Below are 24,402 nucleotides of genomic sequence, written 5' to 3'. Positions count from 1 at the left end.
TTGAAAACAGGTACTCAAATGAATACATATTCACACATGTTCATAGCAACAATTCACAATCACTAAAAGTAAGAAACAGCCCAAATGTTCATCAAAGGAAGAATGGGTAAACAAATCATGGTGTAAACATGCCAGGGAATAGTTAGTACTCACCCATTAAAAGTAATTCAGTACTGATACATGCTACAATGTAGATCAGGGGTCCTCAAACTTTTTAAACAGGGGGCCAGTTCACTGTCCCTCAGACCATTGGAGGGCCGTACTATAGTTTAAAAAAAAAAACTATGAACAAATTCCTATGCACACTGCACATATCTTATTTTGAAGTAAAAAAACAAAACGGGAACAAATACAATATTTGTATTTGCATGTGGCCCGCGGGCTGTAGTTTGAGGACCCCTGATGTAGATGATGCTCAAAAATATTGGGCTGCCCTAGCCAGTTTGGCTCAGAAGACAGTGTCAGCCTGCAGACTGAAGAGTCCCATGTTTGATTCCGGTCAAGGGCACATGCCCGGGTTGTGGGCTCAATCCCCAGTTGGGCGTGTGCAGGAGGCAGCCGATCAATGATTCTCTCTCATCATTGATGTTTCAATCTCTCTCTCCCTCTCCCTTCCTCTCCGAAATCAATAAAAATATATTTTAAAAATATATATTGTTAGATGAAAGGAGCCAGATACAAAAGTTCACACATTGCATGATTATACTTATATGAAACATCCAGAATAAATAAATTCATAGACACAGAAAACAGATTGGTGGGTGCCAGGAACTGATAATTGGCACCAGTTTGTTTTTTTACTTTAGACTAGTGGAAATGTCTTGGAACAAGATAAGGGTGGTAGTTGCACAATACTGTAAATATACTAAATGCCACTGAGTTATAAGCTTTTAAATGGTTAATTTTATGTAATGTGAATTTCAGCTCCATTCTTTCACACACACACACACACACACACACACACACACATACACACACATCAACACCCAAAAAAGGAGCAATTTTCAAGGGAAAAAATTATAAAATGTGTTTAAACTGTATCCTAAGTTATTCCTGCTTTGCAGATGTAAACTCAAGATCCATCCCACAATAACACAGAATTTACCTAAACTCTTTCCTCCTTACATTAATTCTGTTAAAACAGAGAACAATGAATTATGTTATAATCTACACCATGAACCTACACCATTCTCAACCACCTTCATTATTCTCTGAATTTTTTTACCTAATTTACAAAAGAGACTATTACTCAGAGCTAAAGCCATCAGTGGCCGAGTTAATTGGACTGTAAATCATTTAAATAATTATTCTCTCCTTCCAAAATTTCTATTTATTGTAAATGAAGAAAAAGACAGTTTGCTGGAGGAGGCTGAAATTATTACATTTCTGCTTTAAAGGAATGAAAATCCATTCATTTATTCAGCAAACACTAATTTGGTGCCCACTATGTGGCAGGCATTCTTCTAGGTTCTTGGGATACATTAGCAAATGAAACAAAGATCCCTCTCCTAAAAGAGTTTAAATTCTAAAAGGGGCAAAGAGAGAAAAAGAAATATTACCTTCTTACCAATACACTAAACAATGCATTTTGAAAACCAGAAGAAAAAAAAAGAAAAGAAACATTACTAGTAAATAAGTAATAAACAAAATGTTAGGTGATAAGTACCAAGGAAAAAACAACAACACAGTAGGGAGGATTGGGACTGGGATGTGGGTGGGGAGCATGGAAAATGTGTCAGTATTAAATTGGGAGGTTAAGTGTAGTGGCCTCATTGAGAAGGCAACATGTGAGTCAGGACTTGTGGTGGTGAGGGCCTTTATCAAGCAGATATCTAAAATATGAATATTCCAGGAGCTCCAGTGGCGCAATCAGTTAGCGCGGGTACTTATAAAATATGAATATTCCAGAATCAAGACAGGAGTAGACCTGGCATATTGAAGGTATATTGGAGGTTTATCATGGAGGCCCTCCAGTGTGGCTGAAGTGAAAGAACTGGGGGGAAGGTAGGAAGAGACAAAGTTAAGAGAGCAGAGAAGCAGGAACCAGAGGGGTTTCCTAAGGCTTTGGCATTCCCCCAGGAGAAAGAGAGAAAGGGCTCAACCATGTGAAGGCAGAAGAGACAACTGTGGAAACTTGGCACAGAACTCAGGCAAGCTCCCCAGTGCCTCACCAACTAAAAGACATATTGTCAAAAAAAAAAAAAAGACATATTGTCAATAAGGTGGCAGCAGCCTGGCCAGTGTTACTCAGTGGTTAAGCATCAACTTATGAACCAGGAGGTCAGGGTTCCATTTCCTATCAGGGCACATGCCCAGGTTGCAGGCTCGATCCCCAGTGTGAGGCATGCAAGAGGCAGCCAATCAATGATTCTCTCTCACTATATCTCTCTCCCTCACTCTTCCTCTCTGAAATCAATAAAAACATATTTCAATAAATAAAGGAATGAATGAATAAATGTATCCATCTTAAAGCCTGGTATTCAGGCTTAAAAAATAAAAAATAGTAAGGTGGCAGCAGCTTCCATGAGGAATTTCCCTAGGAGAAAAAGAATGGGTAGAGACAAATGAAAATATTGAGAGTAAGTGATGAAAACACAGAGAGAGGCAAGAAAATGCACAGGCAAATTTAGTGAAAAAGTTACTAAAATGTCATCCGTAGAACAGAAAAATAATAACAGTACAGGTAGAAATACAAGTTGGACCTGACTGCAGAGGCTATAGACAGAGCAGTCCTTTTTCTTTGTATTCCTTTAGAATGTGTGTATATATGGGATATGCTGAATGTGGTATTTGTAGAGATGATAAATCTTTAGACAGATAACATTACTGTCGTAAAAAGAGAATACAAGAAAAAAATATAGAGGGTATTTAAGAAAAAACAATTTGGAGAATGTGTAATGAATGAAATAGCTATGGCAGCTTTTAAAGTTTAAGGAACCAAAGTAGATGTCATTGTGTTACACAGGTAGTTAGGGTAGCTGATAACAAGATGTTTTCCATACCACTGCACATGGACTTCCCCATAATCTTCTCCCTCTCATGCCCATCCCTCCCCCTTTCTCTAGTGTCCCAACAGGAGACTGGAAGCAACACAAAGTATGAGGTCAGAAGCAAGCTCTGTCTGTCTAATGATGCAGCTTTGAAGGCCAGATTTGCAACTACTCCGAGTCTCAGCCTCTTCCCATTAAAATGGGACAAGGCAGGCACTCATTTTCCCCTTTACTGTGTAAGTGCTACTTTCTCCCATTTCTTTTTTTTTTTCCTCTCCAGCAGCTGCTCTAGCCTTCTTACAACCCTGATATAATCAAGAATAATGAGAAATTTTGATTTATTGAGGTTGTAGGTTATGCTTGTTCATCAAGAACACATTCACGAAAATAGCTTTTTGATAAAGTACACCTCAGAGATACAAAAGTAGGCATGGGTGATCATGTTGCCTTCTCCGCACTCAACAACCCTGCCAAGTAAGAGAGATGCTAAAAAAATGAAACAGCAAACCACAGATCAGTCAATTTTAGATTAGCTGGTTTAAGGAGTAATATTCTTTCATATATACATGTGTGTATATATATTTACATATGCAGGTACATATATATAAATGAGGTAGTAAACTCTATTACAAAAATCTTGTTACCACTCAGAAGCTGACACAAACTGTTCTTTTGCTTGCTACTGGTATTAAAAACACTGCTAAATCTCATAAAGCATGTAATGGAAATACAAATGATTGGTCAATTTAAATGATTCATATTCACTTTTATACAGATAGATAACATTTTTAATGAAGTAAATAAAGGGGGTAATTTTAAAGCAGAACAACTTAAAAGCTCTAAACACTAACATTCCTCATTTAGAAACAAATACAACTGAATATTTCAACTCTTTTGGGTTAAATCTTATGCTATGGAAGCAGAGAGCCAAACTGTCCCATTGTAAACTGTGAAACCCTGAAAAATAATTGGTTCTCTAATTGAAAAAGAAAAGAAAATTAAAGAAGGGAGAAGAGCCCTGCTTCAGGAAGAACTAGTCTAAGGCAATATGATAACAAAAGAGTGGACTGTCAAATAACAAAGAGCCAACAATTTAATTAAAATAAATTGCTTATTTTGTGTGAAATGTAGTTGTATTTGATCTTTTGATAAATGTGATTTCCCTCAGTGATGAAGTTTTTCCAATTAAAATAAACTTTTTCTATATATTCAAATTATCCAGTGAAATATGCAATTATAATTTTTTCCAGGTTACAATGAAATTATATATTCATATCCATTTGTAGATGCATATTAGGTTTGAGTAATAGTTGAACCAGGAAAAGGCCTCTCTTCCCAAAGTCGCTATCAAGAAAAATAAGTATTTTTTAAATAAAAATATGTTTTTTAAAACATTATAAAACAAGAGTAACAATCTGTATTTTAAAATAAAAATACAAAACTTTAAGGTAAGGAAATTGTTATGTTTTTTCATTAGGCAATGAAGTAACAGTTATCTCCCAAAAGTTAATAATATATAAAATATAATAATACATTTCACATGCTTATAAGCATAACTAATAGACATAGACACTAGGGGGGTAAGGGCATGTGCAGGGGTGTGGGGGGTGGCAGAAGAGGCCGGGGGAGGAGGTCAATGGGGAAAAAGGAGACATATGTACTACTATTGGTAACACTTTAAACAATAAATAAATTAATTAAATAAATAATAATTAATAAAATAAAAATATAATACATTTCTTTTCCTAAATTAGAACCAGTCTCTCTTTCTTTCTTAAAATAGGCAGTAACAAGTAAAAGTCAAGAACCAATTTGTTTTTAAATGCTAATTAATGGTTCTTTACCCTAGGTTTTTGCAGGCTATTTCTGGTTTGGAGGGGAAAAGAAAAGACTATATAAGGTTAAAAATATGTAGAGAAGCCCTGGCCAGCAAGGCTCGGTTGGTTGAAGCATTGTCCTGTACATTGAAAGGTCAAAGGTTCAATTGTCAGTCAGGGCACACACCTTGGTTTTGGTTTGGTCCCGGTTGCGGCATGTACAAGAGGCATCCAAGTGATGTCTGCCTGTCTCTGTCTCTCTCTCCCTTCCTTTCTCTAAAATCAATGAACATGTTCTCAGGTGAGGATTCAAAAGAGGCATGGGTGGGGGGTCGGGGGGGGGGGGGGAGATAACAGAGTGAGAAAAATTTAAAAATCATGATGATACCTGTTGCGCATTAATTAAATATAGTATATTTGAATAAAGAAAGTGAAAGACCTTTACTGGCACTTGGAAAGATATGTTATAAGAATTTTTCCTAAAACTCCAGAAAGGCACTTAACTGTGGTAACAGAAACATATGTTAATGTAATGTGTAAAGATCTAAAGCTCAATAAATAGTGAACAGAACAAATGCTTTAAAAAGTTAAGTCAAAATGCCCCAGGACCCCTAAAATGGCCTTCCTGTAAAGGGAATGCAGGGCTAAAGGAAACTGACCATTTTAATGAGTGAAATGAACAGGGCTAAGTACCTTATGATATGTTGAGATTTTTATGGCTTCCAGTTGTCCTTGCCCCCATCCTCATCTGCCAAAGATGTCTATGTCCTAGTCCCTAGAACCTTACATGGAAAAAGGAACTTTTGCAGATATGATTAAGGTTAAAGACCTAAAATCGGGCGATTAGCCTGGATGATCCAAGTGGGCACAATTTAATCACAGGAGTCTTTGAAGGTACCTTTATGGCTTAGGTCAGTTATCAAGGAAGTCAGGTGAGAGAGATGGCCCCTGAGGACTCACCTCCCTGCTGCTGACTTTAAAGATGAGAGACAGAGGCCACAACCTGAGCAATATGTGTATAACCTCTAGAAGCTGAAAAAGGCAAGAAATAAATTCTCCCCTCGAGCCCCATGTGTGAGCATAATGATTACTCCTATCTTCACTAACCAAGCTATGCTCAAACTGGAGAGAAAGCTCAGAAAATAAACAAGAAGCCACCAGAGTCCTGACATCATTGGGATGTTGTTTATAAACTCTGAGACCACCAACCACCAGACCTGGTTAAATCACTTTTAATTCAGTACTGTTTTCTGCAAGCAAATTTCTTCCTAGATTCAACAGAAAAGACTCATTTATATACACAAATGCAGCATGTAAAATTCCCAGGTATTACAATCTTAGACTTGGGAGCTATAAATCATTCCGAGATAAAGACTTTCCACTTCCAGAGTTTGCATCCTTATCCATTACTTGACAAGCTATTAGAGAAGTAGAAATACCAATAGTCGTTTTCAATTAAGCTATAAACTAAAGACAGCTTTTTATGTATTTCCTTAATTTGTCACCAGTTTAGGAAACAAGAATTAGGCTGAACCAAATGAAGTTCTCAATAGGTCAAAATGGTAGAACTTCAACAAATGCTTATGATTCACCAAAATAATTTCTTTAGCTTATATCACAAAGCTGGGGGGGAGGGGGGGGGGGAATTTCATTCCTCTGAATCTTCTACTAGCACACTTTGAAAATTAACAGTTATCAACCCTCCTGAAAACCCTGGGGAGAATTAAGGCCATAAGCTCTACTTGGCACTCATATTTGCCTATCCACTAAAGGTTTCCTTCACCTTACTGCAGCCAGTTCCATAATTATATTAAGCCATCCATATCATCCTCACTAATCTTTGCAACTGTAAATAACTGTGAAAAATAATAATGAATTATTAACAAGAAACAGTAAGGTTCTATAAAGGACTGAATGAATTCTTCAAGATCCCTCTCAAGTCATTAGCCCAATGCTCTAAAACTGAATCACATTTTTAAAAAGCAAAATTAAACTGTTCAGTTTTTAAATTTCATAAAATTACAAAAATGGTTGGGAAGCAGCTCTATTAATGAATCATAAACTGGAAGGGAAGAAATCATGAAAAAATACTTTTTAAAGGAGGAAATAAACCCCAAACAGGTCTTTACATTTATTCCCGATTCAACAGCTCTCGCTACTGGAACTTATAAATCATTTCACAGTTAAGATATACACAAATATGAAAGAAAAAAGATATACAGAATAATATTCTATTATTATTTTCTAAACTTAATGATACAGACTAGTGTTACAGCGTAAGTGACTATTAACAGGTCAGTTAACATCACAGTTTTATGGTTTAGAAGGCTTCATTTGTAACCAAAGCTAGAGGGAGGTCATTTAACTTGTAACCACTGTGGAAGATTCCAAGATGATACACCAAACTTTACAAGTGGAAATAAGCTTGCATTCTCAAAATTTAAGTTCAGCTAAAATTTCCTGAGCAACTACAATGAGCAGGGCACTGCAAAAGAGGCTTTAAAATATTCATTCTATAATTCTCACACTAACCTTGTGAGGTGGGTGTTATCTCCCTGTTTTGTGGGGGGAAAAATTACAGCTGTAAAATCCAGGGTCAAGTACTTGTAGGGTGGACTCTGCAGTCCCTCCCTTCTCCCATACACTCCACAGCATGGTGTCAGGATTTACAGCTCAAATACTTACCGAAGTGAATAGAGGTACCAAATGATGAAAGATGGTCTTAATAAAAAACGGCAAGTTTTTAAAGCCTTTAACATAAATTGTGGGATGAGAGTGAACTGCTATGGGGCAGTGGTAAGATGGCAGGAGATGAGAGGAAAATTATTTTAAATCAAAGAAGAGCAGTTTAAATTAAACATAATAGGATTTCTTTTAATCAGGGAAGCAGTGTGGCATAGCAGAAGGAGCTATAGCTTTGGACTCACATCTGTATTCCATTCAGAGTGGCGGCTCCTTTTACCCAAACTTCTCTTGAAAAGTGTAACTTTCTCTTAAATATAAAATGGATTTAGTATTTGCCTTGGTTCTTTCACAGGATTGGTTTAGGAAGCAAATAAAATGATGTAAGTGAAGGAAACATAACTGCTAAACGAGGGACAATCATTAGTAGTACTGTTGTTTTATTATTGTCTAATTTAAAAGTTTCACACTTGTCCAGATTCAATATGTACTTTGATTAACAAAAGCATTATAATAGCTATTACAGTGGATTACAAACATAGATGTCCTGATATTGAAGCCACCATATAATTTCTTCTAAGTTGAATGAAATATCTCATTAAAAATAATACATTGACCCGTGGAGTTAAAATTAAACACCAACACAAACACACACACAAACACACACACACACACACACACACACATATGAGGTTGGCAAAAGTAGGTTTACAATTGTGAGTATGCAAAACAGTTAATAAAGCTATTGTAATAATCATAACCTGCAGTTATTTTCCCTACGAACAACTGTAAACCTACCTTTGCACACCCTGTATGTGAATAGGCAGCAGTTGAGGCAGGGCCCAGGCCCCTGACCTTCCTCACTCCTACCACTTCATGAATCAGAAAGGCTACAGCAGGGTTCATTGCCATGGACCCTATTGGTAGTCAGAGAAGTGGATCCCTTCTCAGAATAATTTTAAAATGCAAAACACATAGGATTTCAAAGGAAGTAAATGATACTCAAATATAGTTATCAAAATGCACTTAACACCAGTTATGAACATGTAACATGCATGCATTGCAGCCAAGAAGATGAACTGCTCAAGTCTCCCTTCAGGAATGCGCATGGAGTGGACTTAGCTGACAAACTAAGCACCCTCGGGATCTTTCTGGGCTTTTGAGCCCAGGCCCATTCTTCCTAGGCAGCCTCCTGCCAAGGACTGAACATGGCTCAGAGAGGCTAGTCTGGGGCTCCTCCAGGCATTCTCTGTTCCAGAGCTCTCCCCAAGCTGGGGTAGCTGAGAATTCGTCAGGGGTTCCTCATGGCCTAAGGTTCCTCCTGCCCAGTCCCACTTCCCCCTTCTACCTTTTGCATGCAGCCCTCCCCCTCCCCCTAAAAAACCTCTTGCACTCTGACAGTTCAGCATCTACTTTCTGGAGGACCCAACTAAGAAAATATGCTTCTTTATTAATGTATTAAATATCAAGATCTAGCTGCAGGTCTAATAAGTACTCTAATTTTGAAGTAGTGGTGAGTTTCAATGATATTTGGGTATACATATGTATCTGAAATGATTCTATTGAGATATGAATGATACACAAACTTTACAGGTAAAAATGGCATAGGTACTGCTGTGTTTGTTGCTTATATTTATACTAGAGGCCTGATGCGCAAAATTTGTGCAAGGGGCTTGGCCCTCGCAGCCCGGGCATCATCCAGAAGGTTGTCTAGAAGGATGTCCGGAAGGTTGTTCAGCTATCCGATCTAATTAGCATATTATGCTTTTATTATTATAGATTTATAATTGAAGAAAATGTTAAGTTTCAATTAGAGGTGAGTGAAAGTGATGATGTTATATTTGTTTTTTCCTCCTTAATGTGTCTGGCTTTGAAATAGCCATTCTTTCAAAACACACACATGCACTTAGACAAATCAGAGCTGTGATAACCAAAGGTCTCCTACCTCGTGTTCTTCTTAGATGCCATGAAATATACGTGAAATCTCATGCTAAATGAACAAAATATCTTACAAGGTATAAGATTATATGCCTAAATGATTTCATCTTGAGGGACAAAGAATAGCCAGCTTACCCAAACACATGAATATATTATTACCTCAAAATCTAACTTAGAAAATCCAAAGTTTATAAAATATATAATAAAGTTAGTTTTTTTCTGTTACAAAAGAATTTCCTACACCATTTAATATCAAATTCCTACAGCATATCATCCAGCAAGAAGCCCTCCTACATTTCCTAATTTCTCTCCTAGCAGGACCCCACTTTCTACATCACTGACTTGATTTCTTCTAAGCCTGGAAAATGGTGTGTGGGGAGGTGGGCATGGGGCAAAGAGGAGTGGAGGAGCGAGAGATAAGAGGAAAAGTAAAGAACCTAATTTACAGATGTCATTTGAAGATTGAAATAGTCCATTCCGAAGGATAAGCCTCATTCATATTTTCAGGTGAATAGTACTGTGCATTAATTATGAGTGGGAGTCTTGAATGATAGAACATAGTACAGATAAGGCCAAGAATAACTGCCTGAAATAGGGAAATGACTTTGAGCAACCATAAAGCAACAAGGAAAGGGCAAAGGGATAAGACAAAAGATACAGGAAACAGAAGGGAAATCCTGGGAGAAAAGGGTGTGCAATAACAATGGAATGGAATGAATTTATAATTTTGTTAAGGGACAGTGGGTATAGGTGGACGACTAAAACTGTTAGCAGAATTAAAATACCAAAGTAACTTGTAATATGAAAGAGATATATACACTATTTCTCACTAGCCAAGTGACACAAGTTGAATCTAGTACCCTAATAACCATCCCTCCCTCCAGTGAAAGAAGGAAAAAAAGAGGAGAGAAAATAGGAAAGGAAGCTATGTTTATGGGTGCACACAACCCCCAATACATACAAGTTCAATCCTCCTCCCTTTCTGCTTATACCACCTGTAGGACACACAAGAAATATGCCTATTTACAGGACCCTTCAAAATACCAAAGATACATGGTATAACCAAGAACGTAACTGAAACATTTTGTGGACTTGAAAGTTGCCTGTGGCTGCAGGCTAAATAAACTCACTTTCTACAGCCTTTCTCTTTAGGTTCTATTTCAGAATAAAATGCTATTCCTGCAGGAACCCAACACAGATACAATATAAGTGGTAACAATGAGATACTTTCTAATGATGAAACAAGACATTCCTGACCTGCCTCATAATTTCCTTAAGTCTTTAGTTCTTTTGAAATTCAGACAAGAACCAAATGATAAATCCCTAGAGAAATTTTTAATTCTCCACTGACTGACTTCCTCCCCAATCTTTCCAAATTAGTGTTTGTCAAATATCTTTTCAGAAATCTTTAAGATGTTTAAGATCTGTTACATTCATTTTGGCATTATCTCTTTATTAACATGCATTCCCAAGAAACATAGCTCTGTTAGAAATCATATTGTCCATCTAAATGTAGGCTTGTGAGGTAGTTTAGTTTTTTTTAAACACTTTTATTCATATAGAGGAATAAATTGTGTTTCTAATACAAAGCACAATCCTGAACACAGCCAAGCCGCTAGGACAGTGATGACGAACCTTTTGAGCTCGGCGTGTCAGCATTTTGAAAACCCTAACTTAACTCTGATGCTGTGTCACATATAGACATTTTTTGATATTTGCAACCATAGTAAAACAAAGACTTATATTTTTGATATTTATTTTATATATTTAAATGCCATTTAACAAAGAAAAATCAACCAAAAAAATGAGTTCGCGTGTCACCTCTGACACGCGTGTCATAGGTTCGCCATCACTGCCCTAGGATAATCCATAGTTTATTCACTCTGTACCCCAATTCTCTGTCCACTGAACTATGATGTCAGAAATCTCAGCTTGATGTGTTTAAGTGTGTTATCCACTAACTGTTTCCATATGCCACAACTGTTCAGTTGAGAAATATTTATAAACCAGTTTATTGGCCCTATCTGGCAAATATGATGCACCTGTTACAAAATGTGATTACTTCAGGAAGCTAACAAACGTGGAATCACATTTTCATAATAAATCAGTCTAGCTGAATTAGACTATTCATATACTTTCAGAAAGCCCTTTAAACCCTATTAAGGTAATAGTTTGTGAATAATGAAAGTAATTAATATTAATTTTAGTTGATAAATCGAACACCAATAACCTGTTAGTATACTTTAATCCATTTTCCAGCAGCCTGTAAAAATTAACCAACAGATGCTTCCAATCTGGTAAAAAAATATACAGGTCATTAGCATCATTTTGATGAAACCAAATGTTCAATACATGAATATTGTGATTAAATATCAAAGTGAAATTACAATGTTCTTCTTATAATCTTGTTAATTCTTAAAAGAAGCCAAAGACCATAAAATGTGTCACTCTTTCCTAAAATCAAAATCAGCCTTTATTGTTGTACTCCTCATTCTTATATTTCAACTAAGAACTTGACTGAGTCACATTGAGACTGTACAAGCAACATGAGAATGGAGCACACGTCTGCCTTTCTCATTACAGTGTTCCCAGTGTGCAACACAAGGCCTGACATAAATGTACACCCAAGAAATATTTGTTGTCTTGAATAGTGGTGGCGAAATATAGGAAGGAGAAAGGGTGGGACGGACAACTGAAAAGAAAAATGAGAAAAAGAAACAGATGATCAGGAAAAATACCTACAAGTTATTTTCATAAGAATTTAAAATATGGAAAACTAAGATGTATGTCAAAAATTTAGAACTGAGAGTCGCAAAGAAACCAAAGTGAGATACTTAAATAGCAAAACAAGGTATATGTATAAAAAAGAAAAGATTCAACTGAATCAGGAATAAATGTTGATTTCACAGAAAAAGGCTGAGAGAGAGATTCCTGTACTTTTTAGGTTGTTTTATACACTTTTATTCATATAGAGGAATAAATTGTGTTTCTAATACAAAGCACAATCCTGAATGCAGCCAAGCCGCTAGGACAGTGATGGTGAACCTCCTGGCACAAGGCACTTTCCCATTGAAGCCAGGTTATATATGTCACAGGAGAGTCATCGAAAACACGAAATAAGTAAAATAAAACTGAAAAAAAGCAAAGCATGTATAATGAAGAGCAACATGAATTAAGAGGAAATGTCCAAGCTCTCACCGAGAATATCTTGCAGTATCTATGAGTAGGTGGGCAGGGTGGTATTCTGGGGAGTCAGGCCAGTTTTGCAGGAGAAAAGCCTCAGGACAACAAGATAACATGAAGATGACCCAGCTCAGGGACTAGTACACCACAGGTGAGCAATAGGTGTTATTAGACTTTCTTCCTTTTCCAACTCTCAGGGTACGAGAACTCTAAAACCCAACCAAGTTGATCTAAAAGTCCCAGAAACCTAAAGCAGTGACTTCTGTAAGGAAAAAAGCCATACTTCATAACAAAAAATAAATAATATGTGAGAGAAAATGTCAAGATTCTCTTTAAATGACTGAAGTCAGTTCCTATTTGAAATGCTTAGGAAGCACAAGGGACTGCCATCTACCATTTTAAATATCTGGGAAGGAACATCCACCTTTGTAATCTGAGAAATAGCCCTGGTTCTCCTTTTTCTTTTTCCTCCTCACCCGAGGATTTATTTTTATTGGTTTTGAGAGAGAGAGAGAGAGAGAGAGAGAGAGAGAGAGAGAGAGAAACATCAATCAGTTGCCTCCCATACACACCCGACCAGGAATCAAACCCGCAACCCAGGTATGTGCCTTGTCCGGGAATCGAACCCACCACCTTTTGGTGCACAGGACAACACTCCAACCAAGTAAGCCACCCAGCAAGGGCTTTCGTCTTTTTTAAATAAATTTAAGCCCCTTCATCTGTTTCTCAAACCCCACCCTCCAGCCTCCACTTCTGGCAACCACCAATCTCTATCCATGAGATTGGTTTGTATTTTTTAGATTCCACATACGAGAGAGATCATTTAGCATATGCCCTAGCAGTCCATCCATGTTGTCACAAATGCCCCAATTCTTGGTCAAAAGAGTTGCTACAAAAAAAAACACACACCCAGATATACCAACTGTTCTAAAATCCCACTCATCATCAATAACTTAAATCCTCTGCCTTTCCCTGCCAAGTTGTGAAGCAAACCAATGATGAAAATCAACCAGTAGCCAATTGCCTCTGCTTTCCCCTGCATGCCATGTGGAAAGCAATTGTATGTCTACCTTGCACTGAACAATAAATGAGTGACTAGCATTAATTTTGAATTCTGCAGAAATTACAAAATTGATTCAAACAAAGTAGCTTTTGGAGACCGGGGGACTGATAGATGTCAACACTCAGATCTAACGCCTCAAGCACCCAGGCCATGAGTAGAGGCCACCTGTCCACTACACCAGCCCTTGCTTTCCAAACACCTTTCTCCAGGCTTCCTTTCTGATCTTTGTTAGAAAATACTGGCCTTTTCCAATAAAATAACTACTATTCATACCTAAATAAAGCACTCTCAATTGAGGCTCTTCAAATAATGCTTACTGGGACCTATTCTTTCAAATCCAGGCCAAAAAATAGTCACCTTCACAACTCATCTCCTGTTGGCAGTGTGAAATGTTAACATTGCCCAGGATTACAACCCTGGGCTTCCCCATCTTTTCTGTTCACCATGGAAATACCATCCACAGTCACAGGAAAGAGAAGGTAGCATTTAAGGTAGAAAATAGGAGTCATAGGCCTCTGCCAGCCTCTGATCAAATGCAAGAGAGATTTAGGGGAGAGGGGACAGCACGTACAAAGACAGAGAGATACAAGCATCTAATGTTCAGAAAATGCTTTTCACTTCCACACCTTAACCTTTACTACTAGTGTTAGACTGAGCAAATACATTGTTTTTTTTCCAACCTTGACTCTCAAGGCTAAAGTTAGATGACTTAAGAATTTTTTAAAGGTCTAATTATTTCATTTAGGGCTAACACTACAGCTAAATTAAAGACATGCTAACAAGTTTCCCTTTTGAGCCTCATTAATTAAGAAAGTAATCAGAGTAAAGATGAAAAAAAAGAGAGTAGGTGGATGGCAGTATTACTTAAATAGCTTTTAGGTACTTCCATTTGCACCTACTAGGAAAGCAAAGGGAAAACTAATCAATTCCAGATTATGAAATCTGAAATTCTGAAGTGTTTTACATGTAAATACACATTTTAACTGCCATATATTTTCCTTGATTGCCTAAAGAGTACACTTATGTTATTCAAGGAAAATTTTGATTCTCCATAATCAAAAGGTAAATTAAGATCCATTTAATTCACAAGATTTCCTACGATAAGCTTGCTGAGAAAATTCAAAATATATCATTTTTACTATTTTGGTCAAGACAAATGGTGCTCAAAATACCTACTGAAGACTTTGGATTTACCATACATTCTAGAAAGCTATCATAATTTACAACTTTTAGTGTATCTAACACAATTACTCTTTAAAAGAGTTTCTAATTTACGTTTATATTTTAAAAAGTGTTTCAAAGAAATGTAAATGATTTTTTTTTTTTTTTTTGTAATCAGCCAACATCCTTTGGATACTGAGATGATCAGGATAAAACAGAAATAGTAAGCACCTAGCATGGTGCCTAGTACACAGTAGGCATTTTAAGAAACCAAGCCTTGCCATCTCCATTCAGTACAATAGCTTCCCTCCAGGCCTCTCTGTGCTCAATGAGCCCAGAGATATAAATAGCATAAGTCTATGGGCTCCTTTTTGAAAATGAAAGGTAACTACTGACCTAACATGGAAGTGTTATATAATACTTAAAAATGAACTTAACAGTATCAGTGGGTATCAGCTCGGAGACAAGTGCTTTTGGCCCATGAAACTGGATGAGATAAATTCAATTTTCAGACAAGAGTAATACCTAAATATAATTTTTAAAGGCACACTGAACAAGTAAAAGCTATCACAAAACAATTTGAAAAATAAATTCTATTACTTTTAATGAGAAGATCTTATAACCTACTCATATACTTCTGTTTCACACTTTCGAGACACTCATTAAAATTGATATTTCTATCTCATGTGACTAATATTAATTGAACTATGTGACAGTCACTGTAACATTAAATATTAAAATCTGACTAGAGGAAAGCTAACATTTTGTTTTTGTTTTTACTATTCCTCATTGGCAAAAAGAAATTCTTATGCCAAAAGAATCTCTGAAAATATCCTCCTTCAGAAAAATCTAATTTAGAACTTCTTCAAAAGAGATATTATATAGAAAATGTAAGTTCTGTATTAATCATCTGCATTTTAAAAATTGCTCATTTGATAATCTAATAAAATTTTCTTTTTAAGCATTTCATTTATTAAATCATTTATTTCCCCATTAATAAAGTAAAAAATCTATAATAATAAAAGCATAATATGCTAATTAGACGGGACAGCCGAACGACCATCTAGACGTTATTCTGGATGAAGCCATGGCAGCAGGGGCTGAGGCAGAGGTGGTTAGGGGCTATCAGGTAGGGCAGGTGAGCAGTTAGGGGTGATCAGGCAGGCAGGCAGAGTGGTAGGAGTGATCAGGCAGGCAGGCGAGCAGTTAGGGGCAATCAGGCAGGCAGGCAGAGTGGTTAGGGGTGATGAGGCAGGCAAGCGAGTGGTTAGGGGTGATGAGGTAGGCAGGCAGAGGTGGTTAGCGGTGATCAGGCAGGAAGGCAGGTGGTTAGGGGCGATCAGGCAGGCAGGAGAGCAGTTAGAGGCAATCAGGAAGGCAGGCAGGCAGTTAGGGGTGATCAGTCAGGCAGGCAAGCGGTTAGGGGCAATCAGGCAGGTAGACAAGCAATTAGGGGCGATCAGGCAGGCAGACAAGCAATTAGGGGCGATCAGGCAGGCAGGCGAGCGGTTAGGAGCCAGCGGTCCCAGATTGCAAGAGGGCTGTCCAACTGCCAGTTTACAGATCTGGCCTAAACCGGCAGTCAGACATCCCCCGAGGAGTCCCAGATTGAGGGTGCAGGCCAGGCTGAAGGACTCCCCCCACCCCACACGAATTTTGTGCACCTGGCCTCTAGTATATTTATATCCTATCTAATAAAAGAGCAATATGCAAATTAGCCATCACTCTGTGACAAATATGGCGGCACCCACAGCCAATAGAGCAGGAATATGCAAACTGTTACTCCATGACAAAGATGGGGGTGGCTGGGCCAGGACGCTTGCATCATTGCCACGGCAATGATGCAGGCGTTCTGCCCCACCCCGCCCGCAGAGGGCCTCTGGGCCTGTTCGTTGCCGCTGCCACGGGGCCGGAGGAGAAGAGACACAAGCCTGCAGGGGGGCCCAACACCCAGCAGCTCCAAGCCCCATGGCCGCAGTGGCGCTGGGGCTGAAGGAGCAGAGACACAAGTCCGCAGGGGGGCCCGGCACCCAGCAGAGAATCAAAGACACAAGCCCACAGAGGCACCAGGCACTCCCAGTCTGGTCAGAATACTGTCTCCAGGGAATAACACTACTGTGGCAAATCATTTAAAAGAGGAAACAAGCTTTTGTTGGGTTTATTCTGAAGCTCAGAGAACAGGCCATCCCAACATATGCCATGTTATTATATTGATGATATTGAGCTGCAGATGCTTGAAAAACAGCAAATGCAAGGAGAGGTTTTCACTGAAGTCTCCTGCTCTGCCTAAAATCAGACCCCCCAAAAGAACCTTAAATGTCATAGGTCCCCTTGATGGGAAAAGTGTCATCAGCCAGCAAAGACTGACACCTGTCACAGGACAGGAGACTAGAAGTTGACATCACACCCAAACTTAGTTACAAACTATCTCCCCCACCCCCATTCATCTTTCCTAAAAATCATTTACTCTCCTCTAAGAGGCCTACATCTCCCATCCCCCTTCCCTAGGAAGAAGGTATTTAAATCTGGATTCTAAGCCACCTTGGGGAGTTATTCATTTTTCCCTGGGATCTCCCACATATACACAAGGTACACATGTTAATAAACTTTTTTCTCTTGGTAATCTGTCTTTCATTAGAAGGGCCTCCACTAAGAACTCAGAAGGGTAGAGGAAAACTATTTTTCCTCCTCCATAATTCTATCTTGGAAAATCAAGTCTCGGGCTGAACAGTGAGGTTGGCCCAAGTGCCAGGCAGTCCCGGCTGAGGGGAGGGAAGCTTCTAGCGGGAATTCAATGATATTGGCATCAAATTAGGACAGAGGGCACACGCATGGTTGCTGGTGGGAGTTTAAAGTGGTTCAACATTTTTGGAGGATGATTTGGCAAAATTGATAGAAATGTTCAAGGTAGATCCAAGAGTCTTCTTCTAGCAATCTCATCTGCTGAGATAAAGCACGAGTGCACAAGCCCTGGTCAGAACCCAGGATGCTACTGTGGGCTCCCCTTCCATGATAGGAAAACCTGCTAACAATCTGCATTTTTAGGACAAGGTGGCATCTATACTAATAAAAGGATAATATGCTAATTAGACTGAATATCTTCCGGACGACCTTCTGGACGTCATTCCAGACATCCATGGTGGCGGGGCTGAGGCAGAGGTGGTTAGAGGCAATCAGGCAGGCAGGGGAGACCAGTTAGGAGGATGAGGCCGGCAGGGGAGAGCAGTTAGAGGGATCAGACCATCAGGGGAGAACAATTAGGGGGGTCAGGCCAGCAGGGGAGAGCAGTTAGGGGGATCAAGCCAGCAGGTAGGAGAGCGATTAGGAGCCAGCAGTCCCAAGGGGTCCCAGAATGGAGAGGGTGCAGGCCAGGCTGAGGGACATCCCCCCCCCCGCCCTCATCCCATGCACAAATTTCATGCACCGGGCCTCTAGTGTGTGTGTGTGTGAGTGTGTGTGTATCTCCCACGTTCAAAGGCTGTTAAATCACATTGTTTACCCATATCTCCAGAAAAAAATTACTTCTACTGTCGTGGTAAACAACCTGCTTCCCTATTTATAATGGTCTGACCCTCTAGCAAGTTCAGCGAGAAATTATAGCTCATTTGCCTACAAACGTCAGGTGGTCATAATAATCTGGCCACTCAGAATATATATATACATCTTAAAATAATGCTTTCTAGTTAACATATAAAAAGTGGCAGTGTTAAAATAGTAAAATAACATATAATCATGATGTGAAACTTACCTTTTTGCTGGCAACAAAATGTATTCTCAAGTTTACAAAGCAAATCCACATTTTCATACTTATTTTCATTTGCCTTTATCCAGAAACAGTTTTCAGTCATTTCATGAGGTCTGATCTGCAATCAGAGAAGACAGATTCATAAATAGTTGGGTGTTTCATCTGTCCCAGCCCAATCATTACATTCAGACCCAGAGTCCCATAGCTGCCAGCCAATGTTTAGGAAGTAATCCTGTATGATTTTTCTCCAAACTTTGCTCAATGAAATATGAGTTCTGCGGGAAGGTAAGCTATGAGAGAAAAAACTGGGAGGACTGAAGCTGAATGAAACAAAGTTTGTTTCTTATCAATTACTCTTGCCAAAACTTTAATTATGCTCATGTGCACTATGACTCAAGTGCAGGACACAGTACCCAGCATTTCCTAAGGTTATGTGAACAACTAACATTGATTCCCACTGAATTTTTAAACCACAAAGCCTTAGTCAAGAGCAAAGAAATTTGTCTCAACTCTTTATAAAAAAAAAAAAAAAAAGCCTGTTCATTTAAAATCACTTTTACCCTGGCCGGTTTAGCTCAGTGGATAGAGCGTCAGCCTGTGGACTGAAGGGTTCCAGGTTCAATTCTGGTCAAGGGCATGTACCTTGGTTACAGGCACATCCCCAGTGCAGGGTGTGCAGGAGGCAGTTGATCGATGTTTCTCTCTCATAGATGTTTCTAACTCTCTATCCTTCTTCCTTCCTCTCAGTAAAAAAATCAATAGAATATATATATATTTTTTTTAAAATCACTTTTAATGGGGTTCCTACTGGAAATTATATAGAAGTCAAAATAAAAGTAATTTTAATATAGGTAAGAGTATGTTTTCTTCCGTTTATTTATTTACTTACCTTTAACCAGTTCAATCTTCTCATGCTAATTTCAGGTTTAAATTCTTTCTTTGGTTTTAACCCAAATGGCAGGGTTGGCGGAAGAGAGTTTCCTCCACTGAGAAATCCCAGGGGAGGTGGTGGAGGCACAGGACCACCAAATGGCAGGGGCATTCCTGGGAGTGGAGGAGGGGGCGGAGGTGGTGGTGGAGGAGGTGGTGCCATCGGAGGAGGAAGTGCTGGGTGCCCAGTTTCATTTTCTTGTGCTCGGGGCAAAGAGGTCTTTATATCAGCTGGCAAGGCACCAAACTAGAGAGAAAAATAAAAATAAAATAAATAAGCAACATGTCTAAGAACTCTACAGAACATATGAAAGTACACTTCCTTTAAAAATAATGTACTATTGCCGGGCTCAGTTGGTTGGGCATCATCCTGTGTAAGGAAAGGTTGCTGGTTTCCCAGTCAGGGCACATACCTGTGTTTCAGGTTCGATCCTCAGTTGGGGCACATACAGAAGGCAATGGGTCAATGTTTTTGTTTCACTGCGATGTTCCTTTCTCTTTCTCTTTCTCTCTCTCTCTCTCTCTCTCTCTGTCTCTAAGTATGCCCTCGGGTGAGGATTCAAAATAATAACAATAATAATAATAATAATGTATTATTTTAAACCAAAAATAAGTAAATATCACAAATTTCATATGGCTTAACCTAAAAATTCCAGTGAAGTTTTCCCCAGTTTAAGAATATAATTATAGCTTTTGTTTTCATAAAAGTGCAATTAAAAGAAATATTATTCCCCTTTTTGAGGTAGTTTGACCATCCAGGTGGAAATATCCAGGAGGAAAATGGGTACATGGGTCTGAAGATTTGAAATCAGCAGTTTCTAGGTGATGGGTAGGCCATGGAAGTAGAGATGTTCAACTAGAGCTGCACAGAGTATGTAGCATGAAAAAAGTTCTGTGCACAGAATTCTATACAACACTAGCATTTAAATAAGAAAAATATCCAGAAAAAGAGTTAACTAGTATTATCTTGCTTTTGCCCTTGAGAAAAAAAAAAATCTAAAATTCTCAATAATACCTCCAAAGACATGCCATCATCTGAAACAGGTCAAGTGACTTTCACATACAATTCAACCTCATTGCAATTTCAGGGCCTGGGCACACGTTGTTCCTTCCACCTGGAATATCCTCTTCACCTGCCCATCTCCTACCTTTAATCTTTGCAACACATCCCTTCCTCAAGAAAGCCTTATCTGACCACTCATTTCACACTGATAGCACTCTGTACTTCTCCTTGATAGCTCTTACCAAAAGTGTTTCCTAACTTCTTAAGGAATCATTAGCATGTATTTCTTTGATGGATTATAACTCTATGAAGAAAGTGACTTTCCCAGCACCTAATGTTGTGACTGACAGAGAAACAAGGAAAAATGAAGAGTGAAATAAAGAGAAATGTGTCCACTGGTCACTTTTGTCCTTATGTTTCTATGGCATGGTAATAATTTAATAGATGCACTGCATTTTGATTGGCATAAAGATGATCTGGGTTCATAAATAATTTTTTGTGATATAATTATTCTCCTAAAATTACTAACTTCAATCCTGAGCCACACATACATACAACTACATTGCAAATGGTAAACATTTAATAAATGTTAATAAATCATTTAAAAAAGTTTTATGACATAGTTACGAAAAACAGAGCTTGCATAAAAGTCTGAAATTGACACTTGAGATCAGAGAAAAAGTGTCATAAAAATTGAAACCACAAATCAGAGAACATGTCTTATTGAAAGATGAACTATAAAGAAGAATCACTTTAGTGGGATATTATATAGTATTTACCGCCCTTTGAATGTTAACAATGTATGTATATTATACTCATACTCAATATACATTTCGTAGTTAGCTATTAACATCTTAAAACAAAGATATGGTTGAATTTCTGCTCTAGACTAGTTCATATGATAGTATGATTGAGGTGAATATACTGTTCATGAGGCAGGACACTGTGACTATCATGCTCACTATTATATCCCCAACATCTAAAAATACTTGGTTGTTAAGTGACTAAATGACTGAAATAAAAAAAGAATAGGACATATTTTATTCATAACTTTCATAATCAGCATAGCTATTATCAAAGAGAAGCATCTTAAAACAAATGCATAGATTTCATGAGAAATACACACTAATCCAAAGAAGAATTTGTCATTTGTTCTTCAAAAATGAATATGGTAGCCAATATTATGCCTTCAATTCCAGGTCTTTTTCTGATAGCCATAAAAACAGGTCATCATTGTCCACAATTTTATACAATATAGGATTTAATCTCAATTTCAAAATATAAATTTATTTCTATTCTATATAAAAGCACATGCAACGATAACATATCTAAACATGGTGAATATGTTTTTCCACAAACTGGAATTTTCTAAATTTAGAGTACATTTATAAGTAACTCTTCAACTGGGAGAAATTAAAAAGCAAAGGAAGTCTTTAAATTTATCTTAGCCAAGACCAGAAAAAAACTAATCATAAATATTTCAGCCATTGTCTATAACTCTATCTGAAATAAAAATACAACCAAACATTGCTTTTAATATGATAGACAGGGAGCCATCTGAGAAACATGAGAAAGTTCAATAAACTGTTGCCCTTTCTTTTTATGCACTAAAGAAAAAAAAATAATTGAGAATAATTTATTTCTACATAGCAGCTTTTAATTTTTAATTCTCACCCGAGAATACTGATTTTTAGGGAGAGGGAGAGAGAGAGGGGAGAGAGAAGAGGGAGAGGGAGAGAAGCATCAATGTGAGAGAGAAACATCCATCGACTGCCTCCCATAATCGCCTCAGCCCTGGATGGAACCTGCAACTCTTTGGTGTACAACCAACGACTCTCCAACCAACTCCAGCCAGGACAGAAGCTTTAAATTTTTTTTTAATTGAACACTAAAAGATAGCTCTTCCTTAGGGTATCTTCAGACAGTCTCTGTAACAATCCACTAAGTATTCAAAAGAAAAAAAAATTGCCAATAATATAGGAAGCAGTATACCAATATACAAAATAGTACATGAGACTATTTCAGCATAACCATAACTTAGGATAAAAGGAAAATGATATTAATTGTTCATCATCCTATATATAAATCTACACGACGAAATTTAGCTGTGAATAGTCTATCTCTTCATCCATTAAAGATAAAGGTTGTATTTCTTGCTATCTGAAACGTTTTATGTGTAGAGGGTGTGTATGAGCTATCTGCTTCACAATCCAGATTTGTTCTCTCTCTTTTTTTTTGTCATGTTTTAAATCTGTTTACTTTTGGAAATTGAAAAATTATCAGAAAATGTTCTCATTCAGCTAGAGGTTATCTCTCACTGCAAGGTACCCAAAAGCTTAAGGTTTTAAAAAATAAATAACTTGAGCAATAATTTCCTGTAGTAGGATAAAGATCAGTGATGAATGACAAATCTAAGATGAAAAGACTTTCTTACCCTCCGTGTTTAATTACTTAGGAAATGTGACATTACGAACAAAACCCAAACGAAACATAAGGAAGCAGATTGGTTAGTGACAGTTTAGACGTTCTTAAAAAAGCAAATTAAAAAGTAGAAAAATAAGTTTCCTAAATATACATATATACATATAAAAAACACTATGAAAACATACAAGTGAAATTAAAGATTAAACATTTTGATGCAGTGAAGATATGACATGACCTTTGCGCCCCTGGTAAGCTTTTAATACTAAATTCCTCTGGATAGGTGGTATTTTACCTGAGACTTGAAAGCCTGTAACTCTGCTTGAAGCTCATTAATCTTTGCCTCTTTTTTCTGCAATTGAGCCTGAGTTTCTTGGTGGTCGGTAAACTCTTTTTCAAACTGAAAAGAAAATATGAGAGAGAGATGGAAATGAAAAGCACTTTTTATAGAGAAATATGACTCTAATCATGTCAGCAGAACATAAACTTTTATGAAAGGAATGGTAGATTTTTGCTGTCACCCACAGCCTTTCTTGAAGTCCTACCAAAATCATTTGCAAAGCAGCAGACAAAGCCAGAGATGGAGTCCATGACCTTCTCTCAGCAGAGGAAACTGGCCCATAGTTATTTGCAACCCTGTCTTTTTTCTTCAAAGTCCCTAAATTTCATGGTGATTTTGTGTAAAATAATAGAGAACAAACCATTGTAATGAGTTTCTTGACCCCTACCTGCAAAAACGTATACTTGAAATTTACCTAAAGTTTATCAAGAGGACTAAAAAAATTCCATTTTAATATTTTTGTTTATGAATAAATAACTCATTATGTAAATGCATCAATTACATGGCTTTTTCTTACAACATCAGGAGATTTAAGAACCCTGATGTAGGCTCTAAGCTTCCACCATTTAAGAAAATAAAGTCTGTTTCATTTATTATTAATCTGTTGGAGATTAATCTTTGGGAGATTAAGGATGAATTAATCTTTCAAAGTCGCTAGTGTGAGAAAGGTAAATGGTAAAATTTGGCGAATCCAATGAGTTTTTTTAATTTATATAGCCACTCATCACAAGTTCCCATCTTGCATTCAAATAGCTTACTATCATTCTGACTGAAACACCTTTCCTAATAGAGGTAAACTTAAATAGGGAATTTTCTCATTATCAGAAACAAGTATTTGACTCTTTTTTTTAAAAAATGGGGGGTGGGGGACCAATCAGTTAAAAATAATACAACTATTTCACAACTGTAGCCTGAAACTTCAAAATACAGTCACACCTCAATAAGGAAAATAACAATATAGAACTCGACAGTTAACAAAGGGCTGCATGAATCTTATTCTGTCCTTAACACAGAGCCAGTTATTAGTCCCTCATCAGACAGCCAGGAAGTAAAAGATGTGAGATTAAATTATGTCTTTAAAGTTTGAGTTATTTAGCTGAAACCACACTGCCTTCCTACAATTGATGTT

General features: G+C 37.6%; 1 protein-coding gene across 1 annotated transcript in view; it reads right to left on the bottom strand.

Annotated features, from left to right (window-relative positions):
- Positions 1-24,402, bottom strand: part of DIAPH3 (diaphanous related formin 3) — a 531,965-nt gene that overhangs the window by 316,787 nt on the left and 190,776 nt on the right. The window contains exons 15-17 of the mRNA XM_070408978.1: positions 23,229-23,333; positions 19,469-19,756; positions 18,583-18,697 (exon numbers count right to left, since the gene is read on the bottom strand). Coding sequence (XP_070265079.1) covers positions 18,583-18,697; positions 19,469-19,756; positions 23,229-23,333 — 508 coding nt within the window. The remainder of the gene's footprint in view (positions 1-18,582; positions 18,698-19,468; positions 19,757-23,228; positions 23,334-24,402) is intronic.

Source organism: Myotis yumanensis, unplaced genomic scaffold, assembly GCF_028538775.1.
Source record: "Myotis yumanensis isolate MYYU_CA2020_CCGP unplaced genomic scaffold, mMyoYum1.0.hap1 SCAF_3, whole genome shotgun sequence".
Lineage (NCBI taxonomy): Eukaryota > Metazoa > Chordata > Mammalia > Chiroptera > Vespertilionidae > Myotis > Myotis yumanensis.
The sequence above is the reverse complement of the archived record's forward strand: the minus strand, read 5'-3'. Positions and strand labels throughout refer to the sequence as shown.